The following is a 20,159-nucleotide window of genomic DNA, read 5'->3' as shown; positions in this document are numbered from 1 at the left end:
TCATTCATCCGCAGGGTTATTTTCGTTTTCCTCCCCCTGGGAGAACAGGATTCGTTTTGTTTTCAAAGTCCCTTTGAGAGCAGCTTGCTGAGGACATGGTTTAGCAGAGAAAAACCCTCTTGGGTTTGCTCCCACCCTGGCTGGGGCAGAGAAGCAATGGCAATTCCACTGCCATCACGTAGGTGTTGCCCATCCTCTGGGTGGGAAGGCGATGTTCTATGTCCCTTGGGGATTTATACCCACTCCGCTTGTTGCTGGGGTTTGGATATCTCATTATCTACAGATAATTATCTAGACATAATGAGATACCTACATCTATGGTTTACTGGGTCTCGTCTTTATTGCTTTCCTGGGGCAGTGAGTTGTGCAGGTTGTTTTATTTACAAATAATTGGAGGCCCTGATGTGATGTAAATCACGGTTTCGAAGGAGATGAAGCTGGCACAATGTTGGGCAAGCAACCGGACCTGCCTGTGCCTTATTTTCTCCTTAAATCCTCCTAAGCGGTCATCTCACCCTGGGTGGAAGGAGCTCCAGAAGAAGGAGGGGCGGGAGAAGCTGTAAAGCTGTCCCCCCGCCACCAAACAACCCCTCCCCGGGGTATTTCCAAAACCTCCCAGCCCTCCGAGCACGGGGTCTGACTTCCAGAACTGAGAGAGATGCAGGAGCGGGCGCCCGGGAGGATGCTCGGGGCCCCTCCCCGCACAGCCGGCGCTCGCCGGGGGCTTGGGGAGAGCCAGCAGCTCTCAAGCCTTCAGCCCCGTCTGGGCACTGAAAGAGATGTGCGGGAGGAGGAAACCCTGACCTTCCTCTCTTCTGGGTAAGTGTATTTGAAAGGAAGGTGTTGGGAGCCCTCCCTCATTACCCTCCATCCTCCTCCCTCCGGCTCCCCCGCCACCGCTCCATCCCTTCATCCCTGTTTTCCTTCGCTCGCCAGTGTGACGCGAGACCCAGCCCCGCTCCTCCGGCCGGGCTGAGCGTGGGGAACAGGCAAAGCGTAAATTAAGACCGTCTGTACAGCTCTCTTACTCCAATTAGCTCAATAATTAGAGCCTCATCAAGGACGTGGCTGCCTCCAAGGATGTCTCCAAGGCGAGAGCTGCTAACGAGGCTGGGAAGTCCCCGGCGGGAGCCCTGGGCGCGGTGGGACGGGGTTGAAGCCACCTCTTGTCTGCTTGGTCAAAGTGATGGGTGCCACGTCCCAAATTCCCCGCGGGACCCAGGGGATTGGCCTTCAACCCATATGGAACGCGCTCCGGATGCAGAAGAGGACCCCATCACCCGCTCCCCTCGAAAACGGCTCCCGAGCCAAAAAAGCCATCGTGTCCTGCGGCGGGGGAGGCCGCGCAGCTGCACAAACCGAAACCTCACCCTGGAGCCTCCCAAGCTGCCGCAGCCCCGCTCCTGGCGGGCCGGCTGCCCCCGGGCGGGGGGGGCTGCTGGTGGGAGAGACCCCGGCCGGGGGGCAAACCGCCCGCCGCCTTCCCACGCTCGCTTCGGTTGACACCAAGCAGAAATGAAAGAAATTTCCAGGAAACCTCCTCGGGCTCTTGAGGAAACCGGGGACAACTGCTGCCGAGACCCTAAAATGGTGGCGAGCTCCTCTGCAGACCCCGCGGCTGCTTCCCGGCGTCCCCCGTGAAAACATCCGCGGGGACACCGGTCCGGCAGGCACCTCTCGTTCTCCGCTTGGGCTTTGTTTGGATAATTTGGGGGTTGCTAGATGATTTGAGGAGGCGAGGGGGATTTTCTCATCCCCACATAAGCAGCCGGTCCCCCTGCAAAGCCTGCCCAGGTACTAGGAGCAAACCCGAGGCCTTTTCGGAAGGATGCTGTATTTAAAAACTCGGTAGCTGTGGTGTTTGTGGGCGGTGGGTGACCTTTAAATCTCACCTTTGCTTGTCACCGAGAGATCAGCTAAAGCCTACCAGCTCTCCAGAAGCTAGAGCACAACTTTATGGGGAAGCAAATCAAAAAGAAGAGGAAAAAGAAGAGGGAAAAGGAATAAAGGCAAGATGCTCTTGGACCGATGGGAAGAGGAGACGGGCAGGGATCTGTCCCCTGGCCACATCTTTGCTGTGTTCGGGAGCTGGGTACCCCAGAATCCCCCGCCCCCCACCTTTCCCCATCCCATGGACCCCTGGCCTGCATCCCTCTGGGTACTGCTCTCCCAAGGGGGGTTAACTCCTCCTGAGGGGCTTAATTAACACCAGGACAAATTGGGGAGCACAAGCTGGGACAAGAACCGACCCTTTTTGGGGTCCGGGAGAAGCACCATGGCTGGGGAGCAGCGACGATTTGAACTCAGAACGCTGCCTGGAGGGAGCCCCCAGCCACCCTGAGCCCCCTCATCCCCCTGCCTGCAAGGGGTGAACCCCAGGAGGGGGTGACCCACCGCGGGCCCGGCATTTGGGGACCCGTCCCGGGAGCCGGAGGCAGCGGCAATCTGAAGGCAGCAGGTTTCCTGAGCGCTGGGAGGGAGCAAACCACAGATCAAATCGCCCAAGAGATGAACCCGAAGATAGACGCCATCGCTGCCAAGGCTGAGAAGCCTCAAAAAGAAAATTGAAAACCACACGGCCAAAATTTGACTAATTCAGTCAAACCCTCACCTCGCCGGGCTCCCGTCAGGAGCCCTGTGCTGCTGCCCCTCAGCCGGGTCCCCGAGCCCCCCAGGTGCTCGCCCACCCCGGAGGATGCTGGTGGCTGGAGGGGTGAAGAGTTTCAGCCATGCCCGGGGTGCATCAGAGCTGGGAATCACCACCCACCTTTCCCCAAAGGCCATTTTCCCAAGTGCTTACGTCTTGAAAAATTTACAAAAATAAAAAAAAAGAATTTAAAAAAGAATTTTAAAAATTAAAACCCAAAATAACTAGTGGTTTCTTTTGAGGCTGGTGTCTACCAGGCTCATGGTGCCGGCAGGTTTGATGCCTCAGCAAGGAGCAGGTTTGTCGCGGCTCAGCCGATTTCAGTTGCTAATGAAGAGATGAATCACGCAGGAAGTCGAGGGAGAAGGAAATTCACAGCAAAAAGAAGAAAACAGAGCAGGTATTTGCTTAGAGGACAGGTAGAACCCCCTCTCTCTGCTCTAGAGAAATGTAAGACTGAGTTATTTCAAGAGGGAGATTATATGGGAAATAATGTGTGTTTTAGAATAAGTCATCATAAAGCCAAAACACCCTCTAGAAATTAGAGGAGGCTGCCGTGAAAACCTCGTGCCACACGTCACAGCCTTTAAAAGTCTTTTTAGGCCAAAAAGGATTTTACAGAAATTACAGATGAAAAAAAAAGCCCCATCAGACCGAAACCAGGGAGAAGATTTTGGTGAGATTTAGTTTGAAGGGTTCAGCTGAATGCCTGGCAGCAGAGATGTGTCCAAGTAGAGATGAGGAAGGGTGTTTCTGGCGTAAAGTTAAGCAAAAGTATTAACCAGCTCAAGCTTAAAGGGATTATCTGCCACGTCAAGTGAATTGCAATTCTGTCCAGCGAGGTAAAAATTAACACCAATATTTTTTTTATGACCACAACCCCAAATAATAAGCTTTACTATCCTCCCATTTGCTCATTTTAATAAATAGTAACTATTATATATTACATACCAATATATAACATCTAATAATTAAATATATAAGAACAATTATAGAACTGCATTACAATTTGACCAAAGAAAATATTGCAGCACATGATCGATGAACTCCAGACAAAGCAATCATGTGTAAACATCAGAGCCAAGGGACTGGAAATTCAGAGCCGGCTCCTCCCAGCTACTTATTTTCTTTGCAGGAATCAAGGGCTGCTGCCACAAAACTGCTGTAAATTAAATAAAGCCGTAAGGGAAAAATAATGGTTGTGAGGCCAAGGAGAGGAGAATTCAAACACCGGTTTCTCGGTCTTTGTTCAATAAGGTCCTTAATCACCTGTATTAATAATTAGGCACATTCCTAAGCCTTGTGCTGAATTGGGGCCAAAAAGAGTGTGAGCGGCTTCATCCATCTCGGTGAGTTGGGGCTGGGGTAGATCCCTTCCTGAAATAATCCATATAGCCCGCTCCCCATCAATAATCTTTGCATTGCCTTTACATTTAGTAAATGTAAAGCTCATTCTCTTGGGAAAACCTCCAAGGGAACCGTTTCCCTCCCCCTTCTCCTGCCACCTGCCACCTGAAGATGTTTGGAGGTGTTGGTTTCCAATAAAACCATGCTCAGATGACGGCATTTCGAGGCAGCTCCATGCTGCGCAAGGAGCAACTTGGACTACATCGGAAGAAAAGGCTATTCAAAAAGTAGAAATCTTTATTTCTCACTTAGAAATCTTTAGTTCTTTCTCCCTGTGGGAGCTGAGCCTCTGCCACCACTTCACTCCGTGGCCTCGGGCAACTCACTTAATCTCGCAGCATCTGTGTCACTGGGTTAATCGTATTTACAGGCCTTTTATGAGGGTTAATTATTAGTTGGGGAATGTTTGCGTGGACCTTTTCAGACGCGACTCCTTGGATAAACGCTAAATGTTAATGCCGGCAAATAGACTTGGGGCTCGTCCCTTTGTGCTGTGTGGGGGTCCCTTGTGCAGGGGGGGGTTAAATCCAGGAGGAGAGTCTTTCCTTTGGGGTGGGGGTAACCGTGAGGGGGGCTAAGAAACCATCCCCAGCCCACCCCAGACCGCCAGTGGATCCCTCAGCTTCCCTCTGTCCCTGTGTATGAGATGTGGAAGCGTTTGCGTGCAGATGCACGGACTCGTGTCCGACCAGACCCGGACCCTGAGGCTGCATCCGCGCCTGCATCCAGCCCCCGGTCCTGGCGGGCTCAGGCTGGGGGGGCATCCCTGTGCCGGGGCTCTGCAAGGAGGGGTCCTCCTTGTAACAGGGGCTACTCTTTAACAGGGGCTCACCATGATGCAGGGATGCCCAGGATGCCCAGTCCTGCAATGGGAGCTCCTCTTAACGGGGGTTCCTCCCTAATGAGGACTGCCTGCAATGGGGGCTCCCCTTAATGGGGGTTCCTCCTTAATGAGGACTGCCTGCAATGGGGGCTCCCCTTAATGGGGGCTCCTCCCTAATGGGGACTGTCTCTAATGGGGACTCCCCTTAAAGGGGCTTGCCCCCAGCACAGGCTCCCCATACGGCTGCTCCTCCATAACGGGGGGCTTGCTGCAACGGGCACCCTTCCATAGCAGGGGCTCCCCGCTGCGGGGGTTCCCCGTAACGGGGGGGATTACCCTGTACCGAGGGTCCCCGCTCCGAGCGCGGCGGGTAGAGCGGGGCAGAGCCCCGACCAGCTCAGCGCACATGTGGCGGGCTGGGCTGGGCTGTCCCATCCCGTCCCGTCCCGTCCCCTCCTCCGGCCGGCCCACACGCACACCCAGCCCTCCTCCTCCTCCCCCTCCTCCTCCTCCTCCTCCTCCTCCTCCTCCCACTTCCTCCGCACAATGCAGGCTGCCGGCCGAGCGGGGCAGCGGCAGCAGGCGCCCCCCCGCCGCCGAGCCCCCCGCCCGGCCCCGTAGAGATGCTCCGGGGGAGGCACCGCGCCGCCGCCGCAGGTGAGTGCGGGGCCGGATCGGGCCCCCGCAGCGCGGTGGGCTTGGGGGAGGAGAGCGGGGACGTGCCGGAGCCGGAGGGATGCGGGGCGGCAGCCGGGGCTGCGGCCCCCGCCCGGGCGGGCGAGTGGCGGGGGGCGCCGAGGAGCCCCGGCCGGCTGCCTCGCCCCGTACCCCGCTTGCCTTTGAGCTCCCCTCGGGGGGTGACGCTCCCGGCCAGGGGTATGGGCTGCAGGAGGGTTTCCCCCCGCTGTCCTGTACCCTATATTAACGTCTTCCTCCAGATCATCTGTTTCTCGTTGGGCGATGCAAGGGAAAAACGGGCTTCAGGCTCCAGTTCCAGGGTTTTTACCCATTTATGGACACTTTAGATCAGGCGGCTGCTGCAGAACGTGTGCGCGGGGCCGGGCGCGCCCCCAGCTCCCCTGCGAGAGCGTGAACCCGCCCGGGGTTGGGGTGGTGGTCACTATGGCATTGCCTACACAAATGCCCTGGCTGTGGACGTGCGGAGGGGACAGAAGGACGGACGGCGGCCATCCAGCCCTCGCCGGGTCCACGCCTCGTGGCCAGGCAGGAGCGTGCGATGCTGCGATGCCCGGGGTCTGCGAGCACGGGGGTGTCCCGTGTCCCCGCCTGACCGTGGCCAACCTGGGATGTGACACCGATGGGTCGGACTTGGATCGGCGCGTTTGTACCTGTGTATCGGAGGGGTTTGAATCCCTTAAATATTGCGATGTCGTTCTGGAGGCAGTCGCTCTGCCCTTCTGGTGGCTACTACATGCTTAATTAAGTTTTTTTTGTGAAAGTGCATATTGCTGGGGCTTTTTCAGGAATAACAACTTACTTTGCAATACAAGCAATGGCTTGCTGCGTGTGTTCGGTGAGGATGCTGTCTTAAAAAGCAGCTGGCTTGGTTGGAGTGAAGGCTCCAGCTGGGCTTTTGCCTATCTGGGAGAAGCTCGGGAGCTGCAAACTTTTTTGAAGAAGGCTAGGGTATGAAATGAGGGAGCTGGGACCGCTGAGGCCTCTTGTTTGCTCCCCCAAATGACCTCAGCGGGGGGAGCCTTGCCGGCGATCGCATCCAAGCCCGCCAGAGAGATGGGAAAGGTGACCTCCTCGGCAGGGACCCAAGGTCCCTGCGATTGTGAAACCGGTATTACAGCCGGACGGGAAACCGCCTTCTTACCGGGGGAGAAGTCCACTCGCTTCAGGGTGACATGGGGAAAGCCCCCTCCAGTAGCAGCCCTCTGCCGCAGGACCCCGGGGGGGGGTCTCGGGGCAGGGGCTGCGGGACGGCCGGGGATGCCCTATGCCGGCGGGCTTCGGAGATTTTGGGTTTTATTTTTTGATAGCTGCTTCCTGCGGGCTGGCTGGGAGTTGGCGGTTGTTTCTTCGCATCACGTGGCGATGGAGGAGGCGGGAGGCTGCGATGAGAGGCTCCCGCTTATTGCTGCCACGTTAGGGCATCACATCCTGGGGGGGAAATGCCGGGGAGCCGCGTGCTGCGCCTGACTGCCCCGGCGATAACAGACACGGCCGCGCTTGTTCGGAGCTGTCGGAGCAAAAAGAGACGTCTGAGCCATCCCCGGCAGCCTGGGCATGCCAAGGAGCCCCGGCGGAGGGTTTTCGACATCCAAAGTGCAGCAGATAAAGCTGGCAGTGGCCCGCCAGCGCTTATCGGGGAGGTTTCGCCTGCACGCAGCGGGGCGGCACGTGCTCCTTTTCGTTTGGTTTTACTTTTCTCCCTCCTGGCCAAACAGCCCCTTCTGGGAAAAACCCCTGTGAAGAAGAGGGAGGTGAAAAAAAAAAAATCTAAAAAAAATAAAGAAAAGAGGAATAAATCGGTTGTGTTTAATCCGCCCACTGCTCTCCCCAGCCGTGGAGTTTCAGTATCGCAGGCGCTGGCCGCACGTGTTAGCGTTCACCCAGGCATCCCCCTGGCCCCGATTCCCGGGTGCCCCTCTCTCCCCCACGGACCCCGGCCCGGCAGCTCTCCCGCAGCCGGGGGGAAGGACGGAGGGTGTCGCCGCGCCGGCTGCAAGCGGATAGTCCCGGCGGGGAAGGGCTGATGGCGACAGCAAATGCAGAGCTGTTTTCTTGGATCTCAAATGGCGCAGGTGTAGGGACGGCACCGACCGGGGCAAAGCCCCAGTGTATTTCATGGAAAGAGGGAGCCCATTAGTGCCCTCACCCTAATGAGATTAATGAGCTCAACCCCTATCAGACATCAGAGAATGCACGTGGCTGGCTCCGGCCGCCGCTGTGGGATGACTTGCTCCATTCTGCATCCCTCCTGCCAGGCTGGAAGTCGGAGCTGGCGGCCCGCTTTCCCACTGAATCGGGGTTGGGGTCTTCCCGAGGGGAAAGGTCTCCTTGTAGCGGGGTTACGAGGCCTTTTCCTTCCTCCCCCCCTAAAGAGGGGTCTCTGCTGCTGCGGTTGCGGGTGACTTGGAAATGGGGCGACTGCGTCGGCGCTGCCAACGTGCCCAGCGGCGTGACCCGGTCCCGCGGTGACGGCAGGGCCGGTTGCACAACACCCGCGACGCCACGGGTTTTGTAGATTGGTGCGTTTCAGGGAAAGGGGAAAAAGCAGCCGGGGAAATGTTGGAAGTCACAAGATCCCGGGTTTCTGTCCCAGCTTGTCCACCCCGAGCACCGTCACCGCGTGGAAGGGATCCCACGCCTGCATCGCCCTCCCACGCAGCATCTCCCGGGGAGACGGATCTAAACACCACCCTCCCGAGAGATCCCTCTCGGGCTGCTGCTGGGTGGGGAGAGCGGTCAGCTGGAAATGAAAACAACCCGCTCTGGGACCCCCCACCCACCTGGCCGAGCCCCCTCCCGCTTCACATCCTCCCAGTTGGGGTGTCGGGAAAGCCTCTGGTTTGTTTGGGGGGGGGGGCATGTGGCAACGTGCAGCCGATTTCTGCTCCTGGGCACGGGCCCCCCAAATATCTCAGGCAGCGCGTGGTGATGGAGGAGCCCCCAGCAACACCCCCGGGCCCGCCCGGTCATGCCAGAGCTGCTGTTTTGGGGAAAACCGCTGGGTTTGAGCTGGGGCTGGGGAGAGGCAGGTCTGTCCCCTGGTCCCCCCCGCGCCGGGCTGGGCGGGCGGGGGGCAGAGCTGCAGCCGGGCAGGGGCACCCGAGCTCGCAGCTGGGTGGCCGGGGGAGCTGGGAGCCCTGTTCCTGGCTGTAAGAGGTCCGGCAGGGCTCTGCCGCGCTGGCCGGGGGTAGCGTGTGGTTTGCCAGAGCGGGCTGTGTGCGGCTGGGCGCTGGATCCGAGCCGCGCTGCAGAGCAGAGCCACCACGCTCGGGTCCCTTATCTACCCTCACAAGTCTCCCCAGTTATCTGCTCTGTTTCCCCTTCTGTGGACAAGGTTTTTATCTTATCTCCACGCTCTCTTCCTCCGTTTCCTTCTTTGCTTCTCTGCTAACCCATGCCACAAAAAGAGAAAAAACCACGGGGGGGTGAAGAGCAGACTGGAGATCCCACTGCAGTAAGTCCATCTGTGGGCTTGGGGCATGCCAGGCCATGCTCGGGAGATGCTGGGTGATGTTTGGCCGTGCTGGGAGGATGCTGGTCCATGGTCCAGCGATGCTCAGGCGGGTCTGGGGGCTTGCTTGGGTGATGTACACGATGCTGAGGTGACGCTGGGGAGATACTGGGTGATGGTCCAGTGATGCTCTTGGGGCTCAAGCAATGCTCAGGTGTCTCAGTGGGGTGTTCAGGAGATGCTGGGCAGTGCTGGGGGGATGCTGGGTGATGCCAGGAGATACCGGGGGGACACTTGCGATGCTCAGGGGACGCGGGGCGGTGCTGGGACGGTCTGCCAGCTCCACCTGCTGGCACGCACCGCCTGGCACCGCGGGCCAGCACCCCGGCCCCACCGCGGCAGCAGCCCCAAATCAGGAGAGACCGTAAGGGCGAGGGTCCCCCCGAGCTGCAGGCTGCTGCCTTGGGGGAGAAATCTCAAATTAGCTTGAAAGGTGAAATTGGTGGGGAATTTGGGGCAGTCCGTGCTTGTGCCTCGCCACAGTCTGCTGGCTCTTCACCTGAGCTGACCTGGCTTTGCTCCCCGCTGCCTGCAACAGACGCTCACTGAGGCTTTGAAACCAAAGCGGCGAGAGCTTTTCAGGGCTTTTCCAAGGAGGCGGATGGAGAAACACTCGGCCAGCCTGCCAGGATCCCCCCCGCCGGCTTTGGGCTCCCACCCTGGCTCGTGCAGGGCTGCCCCGGCCAGCACCGGGGGAGGGAGCGCCTGGCCGGATCCCTGGCTTCCACGCCAAGGATCAAACGTTGCTTCTCAATTGGGGTGGGTTGGGTTTTTTTTTTAGGATCTCTGCCAGGTGCCAGGAGGATGGGAGAAGGGAAGCGAGTCCCCGTTGCTCTTGGCAGAGGCTGACTGCGAGGCGAGCAGGGCTTTCCACGTCTCCCCTCCTCTCCCTTAGCCTTCCAGTGCGATGTTGAGCATGGCAAATGAATAAGGAAACGCTGCACGTGAGAACCAACATGCTTTCTTCGGCCAACGAGTGGGCAAGCTGACTTTTGGGGAACTCCCGGTGGAGCCCGTCACCCCGTGCCGTTCCACCGCGGGCTGAGTGCTTGCCGTGGGGACTTGCTTTGCTCATGATTTATTTTCTCTCTCTCTCCTGCTCAGGAAGGCCAGCTCACCTCTCCCGTCGCACGCCCCGGTTGGGACGCCGGCAGCAACATATAAATGGCCTCAAAACGGCACTTGGAGTCTCTGGACCCCGTGATTTTCAACAAGCTACCTCGGCTGGAGACGGAGCCCACCGCCGGCTTCTCCGACGGCCTCTGCAAATCCAGCCCTGTGCCCAACCCCAGCTCCGAAAACCATTTCAACTACAAGGGCTCCTACTTCGCCTGCCCGCTGCAAAGCCCCGACGGCCCCGAGCAGCCCCTGGCACGCTGGAGCCCGGCAGCCGCCTACCTGCACTACGGCACCGGTGCCGGCAGCCAGCCCGTGCCGGCGGAGGGGCCGCTGGTGAGCTGCCTGCTGTACCGACCCGAGAGCCTGGGGACCGGGCTGCAGCCCCCGGGCGCCGAAAAGGGCAAGGACAGCCTGATGCGGGAGCTGCTGATGGCGAGGGAGAAGTGGACCAGCCCGCCCCCGGCTCCGGGACACCCCTTCCCGGTGAAGAAGCCGGTGGCGGTGAACAAGGCGGCCCCCCTGGCTGTCCCCAAGCCGGTGTACAGAGCCCCGGCGTGCTTCGTCGACCCCAGGATGGCCCTGCCGCTGGGACCCCGGGCAGAGAGCCTGCAGCAGAGACCGGGGGATGCAGACTGGGCTCTGCCCGCCGCCGCCCCCGCCAGCCACCCTCTCCACCCCGGCGAGCCCCGCGGCGGCACCGGGCTGCACAAGAGGGGTCCCCACTCCGACCCCAGCCTCCCACCGCTGCACCCCAGCCTGGCGCTGCCCGCCAAGGAGAAGGTGGGCTCCCCCGTCACCTTCTCCCCCTACTACACCGCCTTTGAGAAATACGGGGCCCCCCCCGGTACCCCCTTCCTGGAAGCCAGCTGCCCCGCTGCCCACAGCCAGAGGAAGGTGCCCGAGGTCCCCAGCCTCAGCCCGGACCCGTGGCTCAAGCTCCAGCCGCCCGCCGCCAGCCCGGCGTACCGGGAGAGGCCGCCGGCGTGCTACCCACACACCCCCTACCCGCTGCCCCTCCATAAGGCTGCCCTCCTCTACCACCCCCCGGCTCCCAGCGCGGAGGCACAGCCCAGCGCCCTGCCCGGTGCCTACAAAGGCTTCGGTTTTGCAGGAAGCGGGGAGCCCTTTCCCGGCGCGTACCTGAAGCCCCAAGCCCCAAGGAGCTACTTTCCCGGCCCCTTGGACACCTACGTGCCGAGGGCAGCCGGTGCCGGTGCGGTGGCATCACCGCCTGCCAAGTCAGCGGCGCTGCCGAGGGATGCCGAGCCGCCGCGGCGAGCCGGCTACTTGCCGAGCCCTGGCTTTGCCTTCAGCCCCGGCGACACGGCCGTATTCGGCACCTCCTTCGCCGGCACGGAGCCGGGCTGCCAGCAGCACCGGGCGGAAAGTCCCCGGCGGCGAGCGGCGGCGAGGCACAACAGTGCTTTCCAACCCGTGTGTGCCCCGGAAAAGGTGCCCGGGGGCCCCAGTGGGCTCGCAGAGACCTTTCCCAAAGGAGAAGGCGGCTGGGTGAAACCCAGCCGGGGGGAGCAGGAACCCCCCTACCCAGGGAGGAGGAGGGCCAGCCCGGCCCCCCAGGAGACCCCCCGAGGGGGACCACCGGCTCCCATCATCGGAGGGAAGGGAGATGCCTGCAAGGTCAAGGATGCAGCCAAGGAGCTCGTCCCCCCTTCTCTGGCTGCCTCCCCTCCGGAGGGGCTGAAAGTCCCAAGGGACGGCGAGGTTTCTCCTTCCTCCCCGCCCATGCCAGTGATCAACAACGTCTTCAGCCTGGCACCTTACCGAGACTACCTGGAAGGGACCGAGGGCTCAGCCCAGGTCCCCTTCTCCAGGGAGCAGCTGCGGGGGGACACCCCACCCCGAATCGCGGGGAGCAGCCGTGAGCCCCCTGCCCTCGGAGACGTCTCGGTGATGTCCAGCCTGCTGCCCACGGGGATGGCGGCCGGCCAGGCGCTGAAGACGGGCAGCGGCGCAGTCCAGAGCCAAGGGGAAAGCTGTTACGGAAGGGTTCCCGGAAAACCAAAGCTTGTGCCCCAAGACCCGGGGTCTCAGGGGGGCAGCCCCAGCGGGGCGGGGAGCGGGGAGCCGGCCCCCGAGGACGTCGCGCTGGACCTCAGCTTGAAGAAGAGACTGGTGAAAGCTGGGGAGACCCCGGGACCCGTCAGACGCACGGAGGGGACGCCGGACAGGGGGGATGCGGAGGAGGAGGAAGAGGGTCCAGGGAGGAAGGGGAGGGTGGGAGAGGGGGCCAAGCCCCGGGCGCTGCCCTCGCTGCTCGAGGTGGGCTCTGGGGACAAGAGCAACTTCCAGAGCTCGGCCACCTTCATGTTCAAAAAATACAAGATCCTGCGCTCCCTCCCGCCCAGCACCGTGCCCCCCCGGCAGGCCGGCAGCCCCCGCGCCCCCCAGCCCAGCCCGCCGCCGCCAGCCCCTTCCGGCAGCACCCCCACACCCCCACCGCCCCGCACCCCCCTCGCCTCCCCGCCGGCCAGCAGCCCCCCGGCCCCGCAGCCCGGCCCCCAGCCCAGCACCTCCGCTCTGCGGGGGGCTCGCCCAGACCCGCAGCAGCCCCCGCTGCCCGAAGCCCCCCGCACGCCGGGAGAGGAGAGCGTCTCGCTGCCCGGGCAGTGCGAGGCCCCCGCCCCGCAGACCTCCGCCGGCCAGTATTTCACCACCCTGCACACCTCGCTCTGCGACATTATTTCGTGCTCGGTGTCCAGGACCTCCCCGGAGCTCCTGCGGGAGTGGTTGAAGAAGGCAGAGCCGGCGGAGGAGCTCGGAGAGATGCCCAAATCCCCCCTCAAGCCCAAGAACGGCTCCAAGATCCCCGAACCTCAGAAGCCCACCAAAGGCAAGGAGATCTGGCTGGCTTTCCAGGACGTGGCCGCTCTCCTCACCAACCTGCTCTCTCAGCTGGAGACCTTCATGTTTGCTCGCAAGTGTCCTTTCCCCCACGTAGTCCGGGCAGGGGCCGTCTTCATCCCCATCCACGTGGTGAAGGAGAAGCTCTTCCCCAAGCTCCCCGGGACCTCCGTTGACCAAGTGCTGCAGGAGCACAAGGTGGAGCTGCGCCCCACCACGCTCTCGGAGGAGAGGCACTTGAGGGACCTGGAGCTGAAGAGCTGCACATCACGCATGCTGAAGCTCCTGGCGCTCAAGCAGCTCCCCGACATCTACCCGGACCTGCTGAACCTCCACTGGCACGACTCCATCAGGCAGCAGCTCGGTAGGTAGCCCATGGAGGGCTGGTGACACCGGTGGGTCCCTGGGACTCTTCCAGGGAAGCTCCAGCTGCATCTGCCTCCCAGATGCTGCTGTTTGGTGGGAGCATCCATTGCTTGGGTGGTCCCTCAGCATCCTTGTCCTGCACCAAGGGTTGTGCAGAGCAGAATATTTAGCTTTTCTCCATGGGTTGTGGAGAGAGAAAGCTTGAGCCGGTGGAGCCGGGGGGGTTGTCCCTACCTGCCTGGGTGAGAAAAGTCATCCTGGGGATATCGAGGAGGTGTCGGTCACCTCCAGGCCACCTCTCCCCCTCCAAGGGCAGCACGACCAGGCAGCTCAGGAACACGCTGGGAGTAGGGCAGCATGCGTGCCGTGTGCCAGACCTGCCACCCACGGCTGTCCCATCCCACCGGTGACAATCCCACCACCCCTCCCCGTCCAGACACCCTTTTGCTGCCGCTGGAGGCCATTGCCAACAACTTTCTCTCCCACAGGTTCAAGCCCGCAGGCTGGCCAGCACCCCTCCAAGTAGGTAACTGCTTCGTCTGCCTTTAGCGTGTGGATAGGATTTATGAGTAGTGTGGGGGGATTTGTGTGTGTTCGCCGTGATGTCGGGGAGCTTGGGCTGGAGGGGGCATTTGTGGCTGGGGGGGATTATTCGGGGTGGGGAGGTGAAGACCCTGCCGTCCCTGACCACTCTTTCCTCTCCCAGGTAGCCCTGGCCTGGAGGCGAGGGCAAAGCGATAGCCACGGGTAGCACGAAGGAAAAGGAGGCGCTAAGAAATGGGTCAAGGGCAACGGGCGAGCCGCCCGCCCGCCGCGACGGGAAAGGGAAGGTCCCCCTCGTCCCCAGAGCGGGGTCCCCTCCCGGCAGCGACGCGGATGCCGATACGAAGCAGGCGACCACCAGCAGACCTGCAGGGAGACGCTGGGCTCCCACCGGCGGGGCGGCTGCGCCCAGGGATGGGGACAGGTCCTCCCGGGGTGCTGGTGCCTGCAGGCACCGCAGGGACCCTCCGAGGACGATGCTCGGGGTGCAGAACGCACGACCCAGAGATGCTCCGGGGCCGCGAGCAGGGATGGCTGGCATGGTACCCTGGGGTCCCACTCCCACCTCCATCCACGACCGGCCAGGCTGGTGAACTGGGAGGGAATGGCTGGAGTCCCAGCGGAGCTGGAGGGCTGGCACCCGCAAAAGGAGCGTGGACACGGCCGCGCCACCGTCCCCAGCCTTGGGGAAAGGCTGGCTGCCGCAGGGATGATTCACCACGGCCCCTCCTCTCTCCGCTAACTCGCCTCTCCTGCTTCATACACGTCGTTCCCAATAACGATACCTTCCTCCTGGTTTTTAATCTTTATACAGAGACTTAACATTAAGGGTCAAGGGAATCACAACTTCTGTAGTTACAGGACTGATTTTTTTGTTGTTTTAAATGAAGACATTTTAAAAATGTTACGAATTTACCTTTATAAGGAGCTGCTGCCTTCAGGTTATGTGTTGGTTTTTTTTTTTTAAATACAGTAATTTATATTTGTCTTTTTATTTAAACTCACGGCTTCACCTGTTTACTATGCTGGACCAAGGCGGCGGGAGCGATGCTGTTTGGGCTGAGAGTTTCAGTCCCGATCGTAGCTGAAAAAGGCTGCAAGAAAGATTTAAAGACAGTTAAAGAAAACCAAACCACTTTACAACACAGATCCCAGCTGTCCCAAAGGAGAACGTGGGAGATGCACATTTGGGGACGACCTTGACAGAGACGTGGCGACCCCGGCGTGACCAGAGGGGCAGGAGAGGGGAGCGATGCTGCGAGACCTTGGAAGAAGAGATCGTTTCCATCCCGTGGGCACTGAAAGGTTGATGGGCATCCCGGGAGGGATCCCGGCAGCCAAGGACGGACGGACCCCCCCTCGCAGCAGCGGTACGCAGCAGAGGCCTTACAAACTCAACACTCAGGTGTTTTTCCAGCTGATGCAGGGCGTGGAGGAACAAAATGAGGATTATTATTAATTTTTATTTCACTACAGGAAATATTTATTTTAAACTAAGAAAACGGAGGAAAAAAAAGGAAAAAAAAAACCCTACCCGAACCGTACCATAGACTCTTTTTTAGCCAAAAGGTGTGTTTGCCAGCTGGGGAGGCAGCGGCTGCCGCTGCCGAGTTTCCTGCGGGTGCCTTTCTGGTTTTCCACTGGGATGTTCTGGCCGTGCGGGGGACGGGGAAGGGGGGACTGCTGTTCTCCTCACTCTCCCTTGCCACGCCGGGTCTGTGCATAGCGTTGTAAAGTGATTCGGAAAGCAGTGTTTGTTAATAATACTGTAATTTTTTTATATATATATATATATAAGGTTCCAGGGAAGAAAGTTCCTTCACTTTATTTAATATTTTGTAAAAACATGAATTTTAAGAGGTGCCTCGCCTGATTAAAGGCTTTGGCTGGTTTTCAAACATGCTGTGCTTTGGTCTCTGCTGTCCCGAATCGGCACCCAGCATCTCCCAGCCGGCTGGGCGGACCAAGCCCCGCTGGTGCTGTGCTTGCAGCAAGCCAGGAGCGATGTGCCCAGCCCCTCCATCCCATCATCGAAGGGCTGGATCCAGCATCCGACCTGCCGTGGGTGCCCGGGGGTGCAGGCACCCCCGTGGGTCACCCGTCGGTAAGGGAGCACATCCCTGCGCCCATGAGGGGTACGTCCTGCCCCCCCGGGTGACAGCCCGGGAGGAGGGTGCTGGTGGAGGTGTCTGCGCATCAGAAACAGGGCAGGAGAGCCGTGGGGTGCAGCGGGGCTGGCACCGGTCCCCCGGTGCTCTTCTGCCTGCTGCTGGGGTGTTGCACCCCAGGCTGATTCAGCGGGGACCCCCGAGACACCCTACCCCCTGTGAGCCCCCATCAGAAGCACAAAATCTGCCTGGTCCCAAGAGCCAAACACCCCAAACCACATTTTTCAGCCCAAATTACTGGAGCCCAGTGGGGGACCAGCACCACCATGACCCGCTCCCCGCAAATAGGGCATTTTGAGGAGCACCCGTGGAGTTTGGGGCCGGTGCTTGGGGAACAACCTGCCTGGAAAAACAGGCACATGCGCTCCTTCTTCTGCCGAGGGCTTAATGAGGAGCAGAGGGAAGCTGGGACCCCTCAGCAGGGAGAGGGCTTCACCTGGGGGAGCGCAAATTAGTTTGTGTGTTAATTGGGAGCAGCTGGAATGGAGCCACCCCCCCCCCTAGGAAATGAGATAAAAGCGCAGGGCTGGGGTGGGGGCTTGGTGCTCTCTTCTCCTTGGGTGCTGCTGGGTAAGGGGTGCTGGTGGGTTGAAGTCTTGCTGTCCCCAGTGAGGCTATCTGAGATGAGGTGGATGCTTTGGGCAGGGGATGAGGTAACATCTGAGGCCAAGGCTCTGCACCAGGAGCCTCCCCGTCTCCTCCTGGGAGATGCTGAGGCTTGGCACAAACTTTCCTGAGCTGGAGAAGCTGCTCAGTGCTGCTGGAGACCAGGGAGAGGGTTTGACAAGGGGCCTCCTGGCTCTGGTGTGTGGGATGCTCTGGGGATGGGTCAGCCACTGTCACTGGGGTGGGCTGGGGGAGCTTGGAGGGACCCAGCCTAAAGGACGTGGAGGTGCTGGAGCGTGTCCAGGGAAGGGCAACGAAGCTGGAGAAGGGCCTGGAGCACAAGTCTGATGGGGAGCGGCTGAGGGAACTGGGGGTGTTCAGCCTGGAGAAGAGGAGGCTGAGGGGAGACCTCATCGCGCTCTACAACTACCTGGAAGGAGGTTGTAGAGAGGTGGGGGTTGGTCTCTTCTGCCAAGTAACAGCGATAGGACAAGAGGAAATGGCCTCAAGTTGCGCCAAGGGAGGTTTAGACTGAACATTAGGAGAAATTTCTTCACTGAAGGAGTGGTCAGGCCTTGGAACAGGCTGCCCAGGGAAGTGGTGGAGTCACCATCCCTGGAGGTATTTAAAAGAGGTGTAGATGAGGCCCTTAGGGACATGGTTTAATGGACATGGTGTGTTGGGTTGACGGTTGGACTGGATGATCTTAGAGGTCTTTTCCAACCTGTATGATTCTGTGATTCTAAAGCTCCTGCTGTACCTCTCCACAGCTGGGCTCTCCCCATGGCCTCTCCCAAGCAGAGCCGAGGGGTAGGACCACCGCACCCCACGGACATCACTGCCTTACAGCCGAAAACGATGCCCCGCGGCGAGAGGGAAGGGGCCGTGGCCACGGCCCTGGGTCCTGCTGCCCGTGTGGCCGCCACTGCCAGCGGGCTGCGGTGCAAAGCCGTCCTGCTGCTGGCCATCTGCCTGTCGGCCACTGCTCTCCCGTACAGCCGGGGGTCTCTGGCTGCTCCACCTCGGCCCCCCCCGGGCTCCCTGCCTCCTTCCCACACTCGGCCAGGCTTGCCAGCCTCCCGGAGAGGGACGGGTGACAATCTGGTGGCAACCCATGGGGACCCGCTCAACTACCCCGCGATGCAGCAGCGTGGGAGGGTGCTGATGGACTCCGTGGGCGCCCCAGGCTGCTTCCCGGGGGTGGAAGGAGACGTGGCCCATGGTACAGGTGCCGAGGGATGGAGCCTGGGGACACCGACCGCAGCCACCCCCTCTCCCTCCACAGCTCAGACCCCACCACAGCGGCAGCCTGGGTCCAGGCTCGGGTTGGGCACGGCAGTGGCTGCGACGCTGTCCCCTGCACAGTGGCTTGGCACGGGGGTGCCTGCTACCTCGGCTCGGCTCCTCCGGACCACCCGTGACCCCAGCCCTGGCTCCCGGCACCGCCTTGCTCTGGGAAACCTCCGTGGCACAGGCCCAGGCTCGCGTGGCGCAGCGCGGGCGCCTGCAGTCACCTCAGCCCGTGGCCTTGGGTGGCCAGGGGGCACGGCGGAGCCCCAGAGCCGGTCTGAGGGTACCCCCCGTGCTCAGGGTGAGCTGGCTGCCCGGGTCCCCGCCGCCTCCCCGGCACGGCAGCAGTCTCCCTCCCTGCCCATGGCTGCCGCCGGCCCCTCTGCAGGGGCTGCCTTGCTGGAGGTGGTGCCCACCCAGCTGCTCCCACCTGAAGGGGCTGCTGGGGGGGCTCGTGTCCCACCCGGTGCCCCAGCACGTGCAGGGTCAGCATGGACACGGATGGGGGCTCCCTCCCAGAGGCACAGCACAGCGGACCAGCCCAGAGGTGACCAGATGCTGGCCCTCGGGGCATCCCCTGGCCATGGGACCATGCCCTGCAGGGCAGATCTCAGCCCGGCTGCGAGCCCTAAGCCTCCTGCTGTGGTCACAGCCAGCGATTTGCCTTCTCGGGCCGGAGCTGCGACGGCAGCGCAGGCTCCCAGCAGCGCGCCTGCATCTGATCAATCTACAGCCAGAGGCTTCTCTGATGTCCAGCGTGGAGCTTCAGTTGCTGGAGCCACAACGAGGAGCCGCAATGGGCAGAAAGAAGAGGTGAGACCAAGCCCTGGCCTGCCTGACCTTAGCGTGGGCGAGGACCACACCGCTGCTCCTTACCTAGGGCCCCTTCCAGGGGTGGCCTCAGCTCTGCCGACAGAAAGGACATCCAGCTCGACTGAAATGCATCCTGGCACCGCGTGGGTGACACCCGAGGTGCTCTGGGACACATGGCCTGCTGGCACCTTCCCGCATGGCGAAGCTGCTCTGCTGGTGGAGACCGTCTTGGCCAAGGTCCCAGGAAATGGGTCTGGGCTTCTGGCCGCTCTCTTGGCGTCACTTCCCAGTGCTGCCGGGGCTCACGATGTCAACCACCCACGAGTGCTGGCTCCCTTCCTTCCTACAGCAGCGTCTGGGGGACCTGCTGTCACCTCGGGGGAGCAAAGTGATGGGTCTTCCCCCCCTGCGCAGCAGACTCTGCCGACATCCACTGAAGCTGCTCGGACCAGTGCTCCCAGCGCTGCAGGTCCCGCTGTGACTGGGGTGAGCTCAGCAGCCCCTGATGCCATCCCAGAGCCTGGAGTGACCAAAGCCCCCTGCAAGGATGGAGCCGCTGTGGTGGCTTCCCCCTCTCCAAGAGCTGCAGGTGTGACACATGGCTCCCCCCTGGGGTCACCCACCCAGAGGCCATCTCTGCATCCAGATCCCTTCCGCACAACGGCACCTGAGGATGGACCCACTGCAGGGCAACGCCAGGCCACGAAGGTGGCAGAGATGAGCGTGCTGCCTGGGCAGGTGGCTGTGGCAGAAGAAGCTGGGCACAGTGAGCCCCGGACAGCATCAGTAGGACCCACTGCTGCTCCAGCAGGACCTCCAGGGCCCACCCGTGCCAGCCCAGGCTCTGCGCCTCCTCTCAGCTCCCAGAACCCTTCTCCGGAGCGTTGCTCTGAGGCTGTGCACCACGCCGGCACCACAAGCTTGCCATCTCCATCCTACCTGCTGACTCCCACCGGAGCTGTGTGCGCAGCCAGCTCGCCGCTCTGCTCTCAGACCCTGGCTGCACCAGCGGGAGTGACCCTTGATGCTCAGTCCATGTCCAGCCACCCTGTCACCTCCCAGCACCCCTCCGTAGCCGGAGAGCATCTCCCTGCAGCTGCAGGAGAGGCCTTCACCCCAGCTGAGCCGATGACGATGGGCAAACCTGGCTGGCCAGGGGTGAAGCCCCCTGCATCCCACCCCGCTGGGCTCCCCTCTCCTGCGCAGCCCCCGCATGTGCTGCCCTTGCAGTTCCGGCTGTTGGGCATCGCTTACAGCGAGGCGCTGAGCAGCAGGGCTTCAGGGAGCTACAGGGAGCTGGAGGAA

General features: G+C 61.1%; 1 protein-coding gene across 1 annotated transcript; it reads left to right on the top strand.

Moving 5' to 3' along the window:
* Positions 1-5,438: 5,438 nt before the first annotated feature.
* On the top strand, positions 5,439-15,877 carry C11H15orf39 (chromosome 11 C15orf39 homolog). Its single transcript, XM_075160486.1, has 2 exons — positions 5,439-5,534; positions 10,192-15,877. Exon 2 carries the CDS (start codon positions 10,252-10,254, stop codon positions 13,438-13,440), a length of 3,189 nt encoding a protein of 1,062 aa, XP_075016587.1. The 5' UTR covers positions 5,439-5,534; positions 10,192-10,251; the 3' UTR covers positions 13,441-15,877.
* Positions 15,878-20,159: the final 4,282 nt, after the last annotated feature.

Source organism: Calonectris borealis, chromosome 11, assembly GCF_964195595.1.
Source record: "Calonectris borealis chromosome 11, bCalBor7.hap1.2, whole genome shotgun sequence".
Lineage (NCBI taxonomy): Eukaryota > Metazoa > Chordata > Aves > Procellariiformes > Procellariidae > Calonectris > Calonectris borealis.
Note: the sequence above shows the minus strand (reverse complement) of the source record. Positions and strands in the feature narration are given on the sequence as shown.

Excerpts from the sequence above, each read along its gene's own strand:
- C11H15orf39 (XM_075160486.1), top strand. The coding sequence starts at position 10,252 with ATGGCCTCAAAACGGCACTTGGAGTCTCTGGACCCCGTGATTTTCAAC.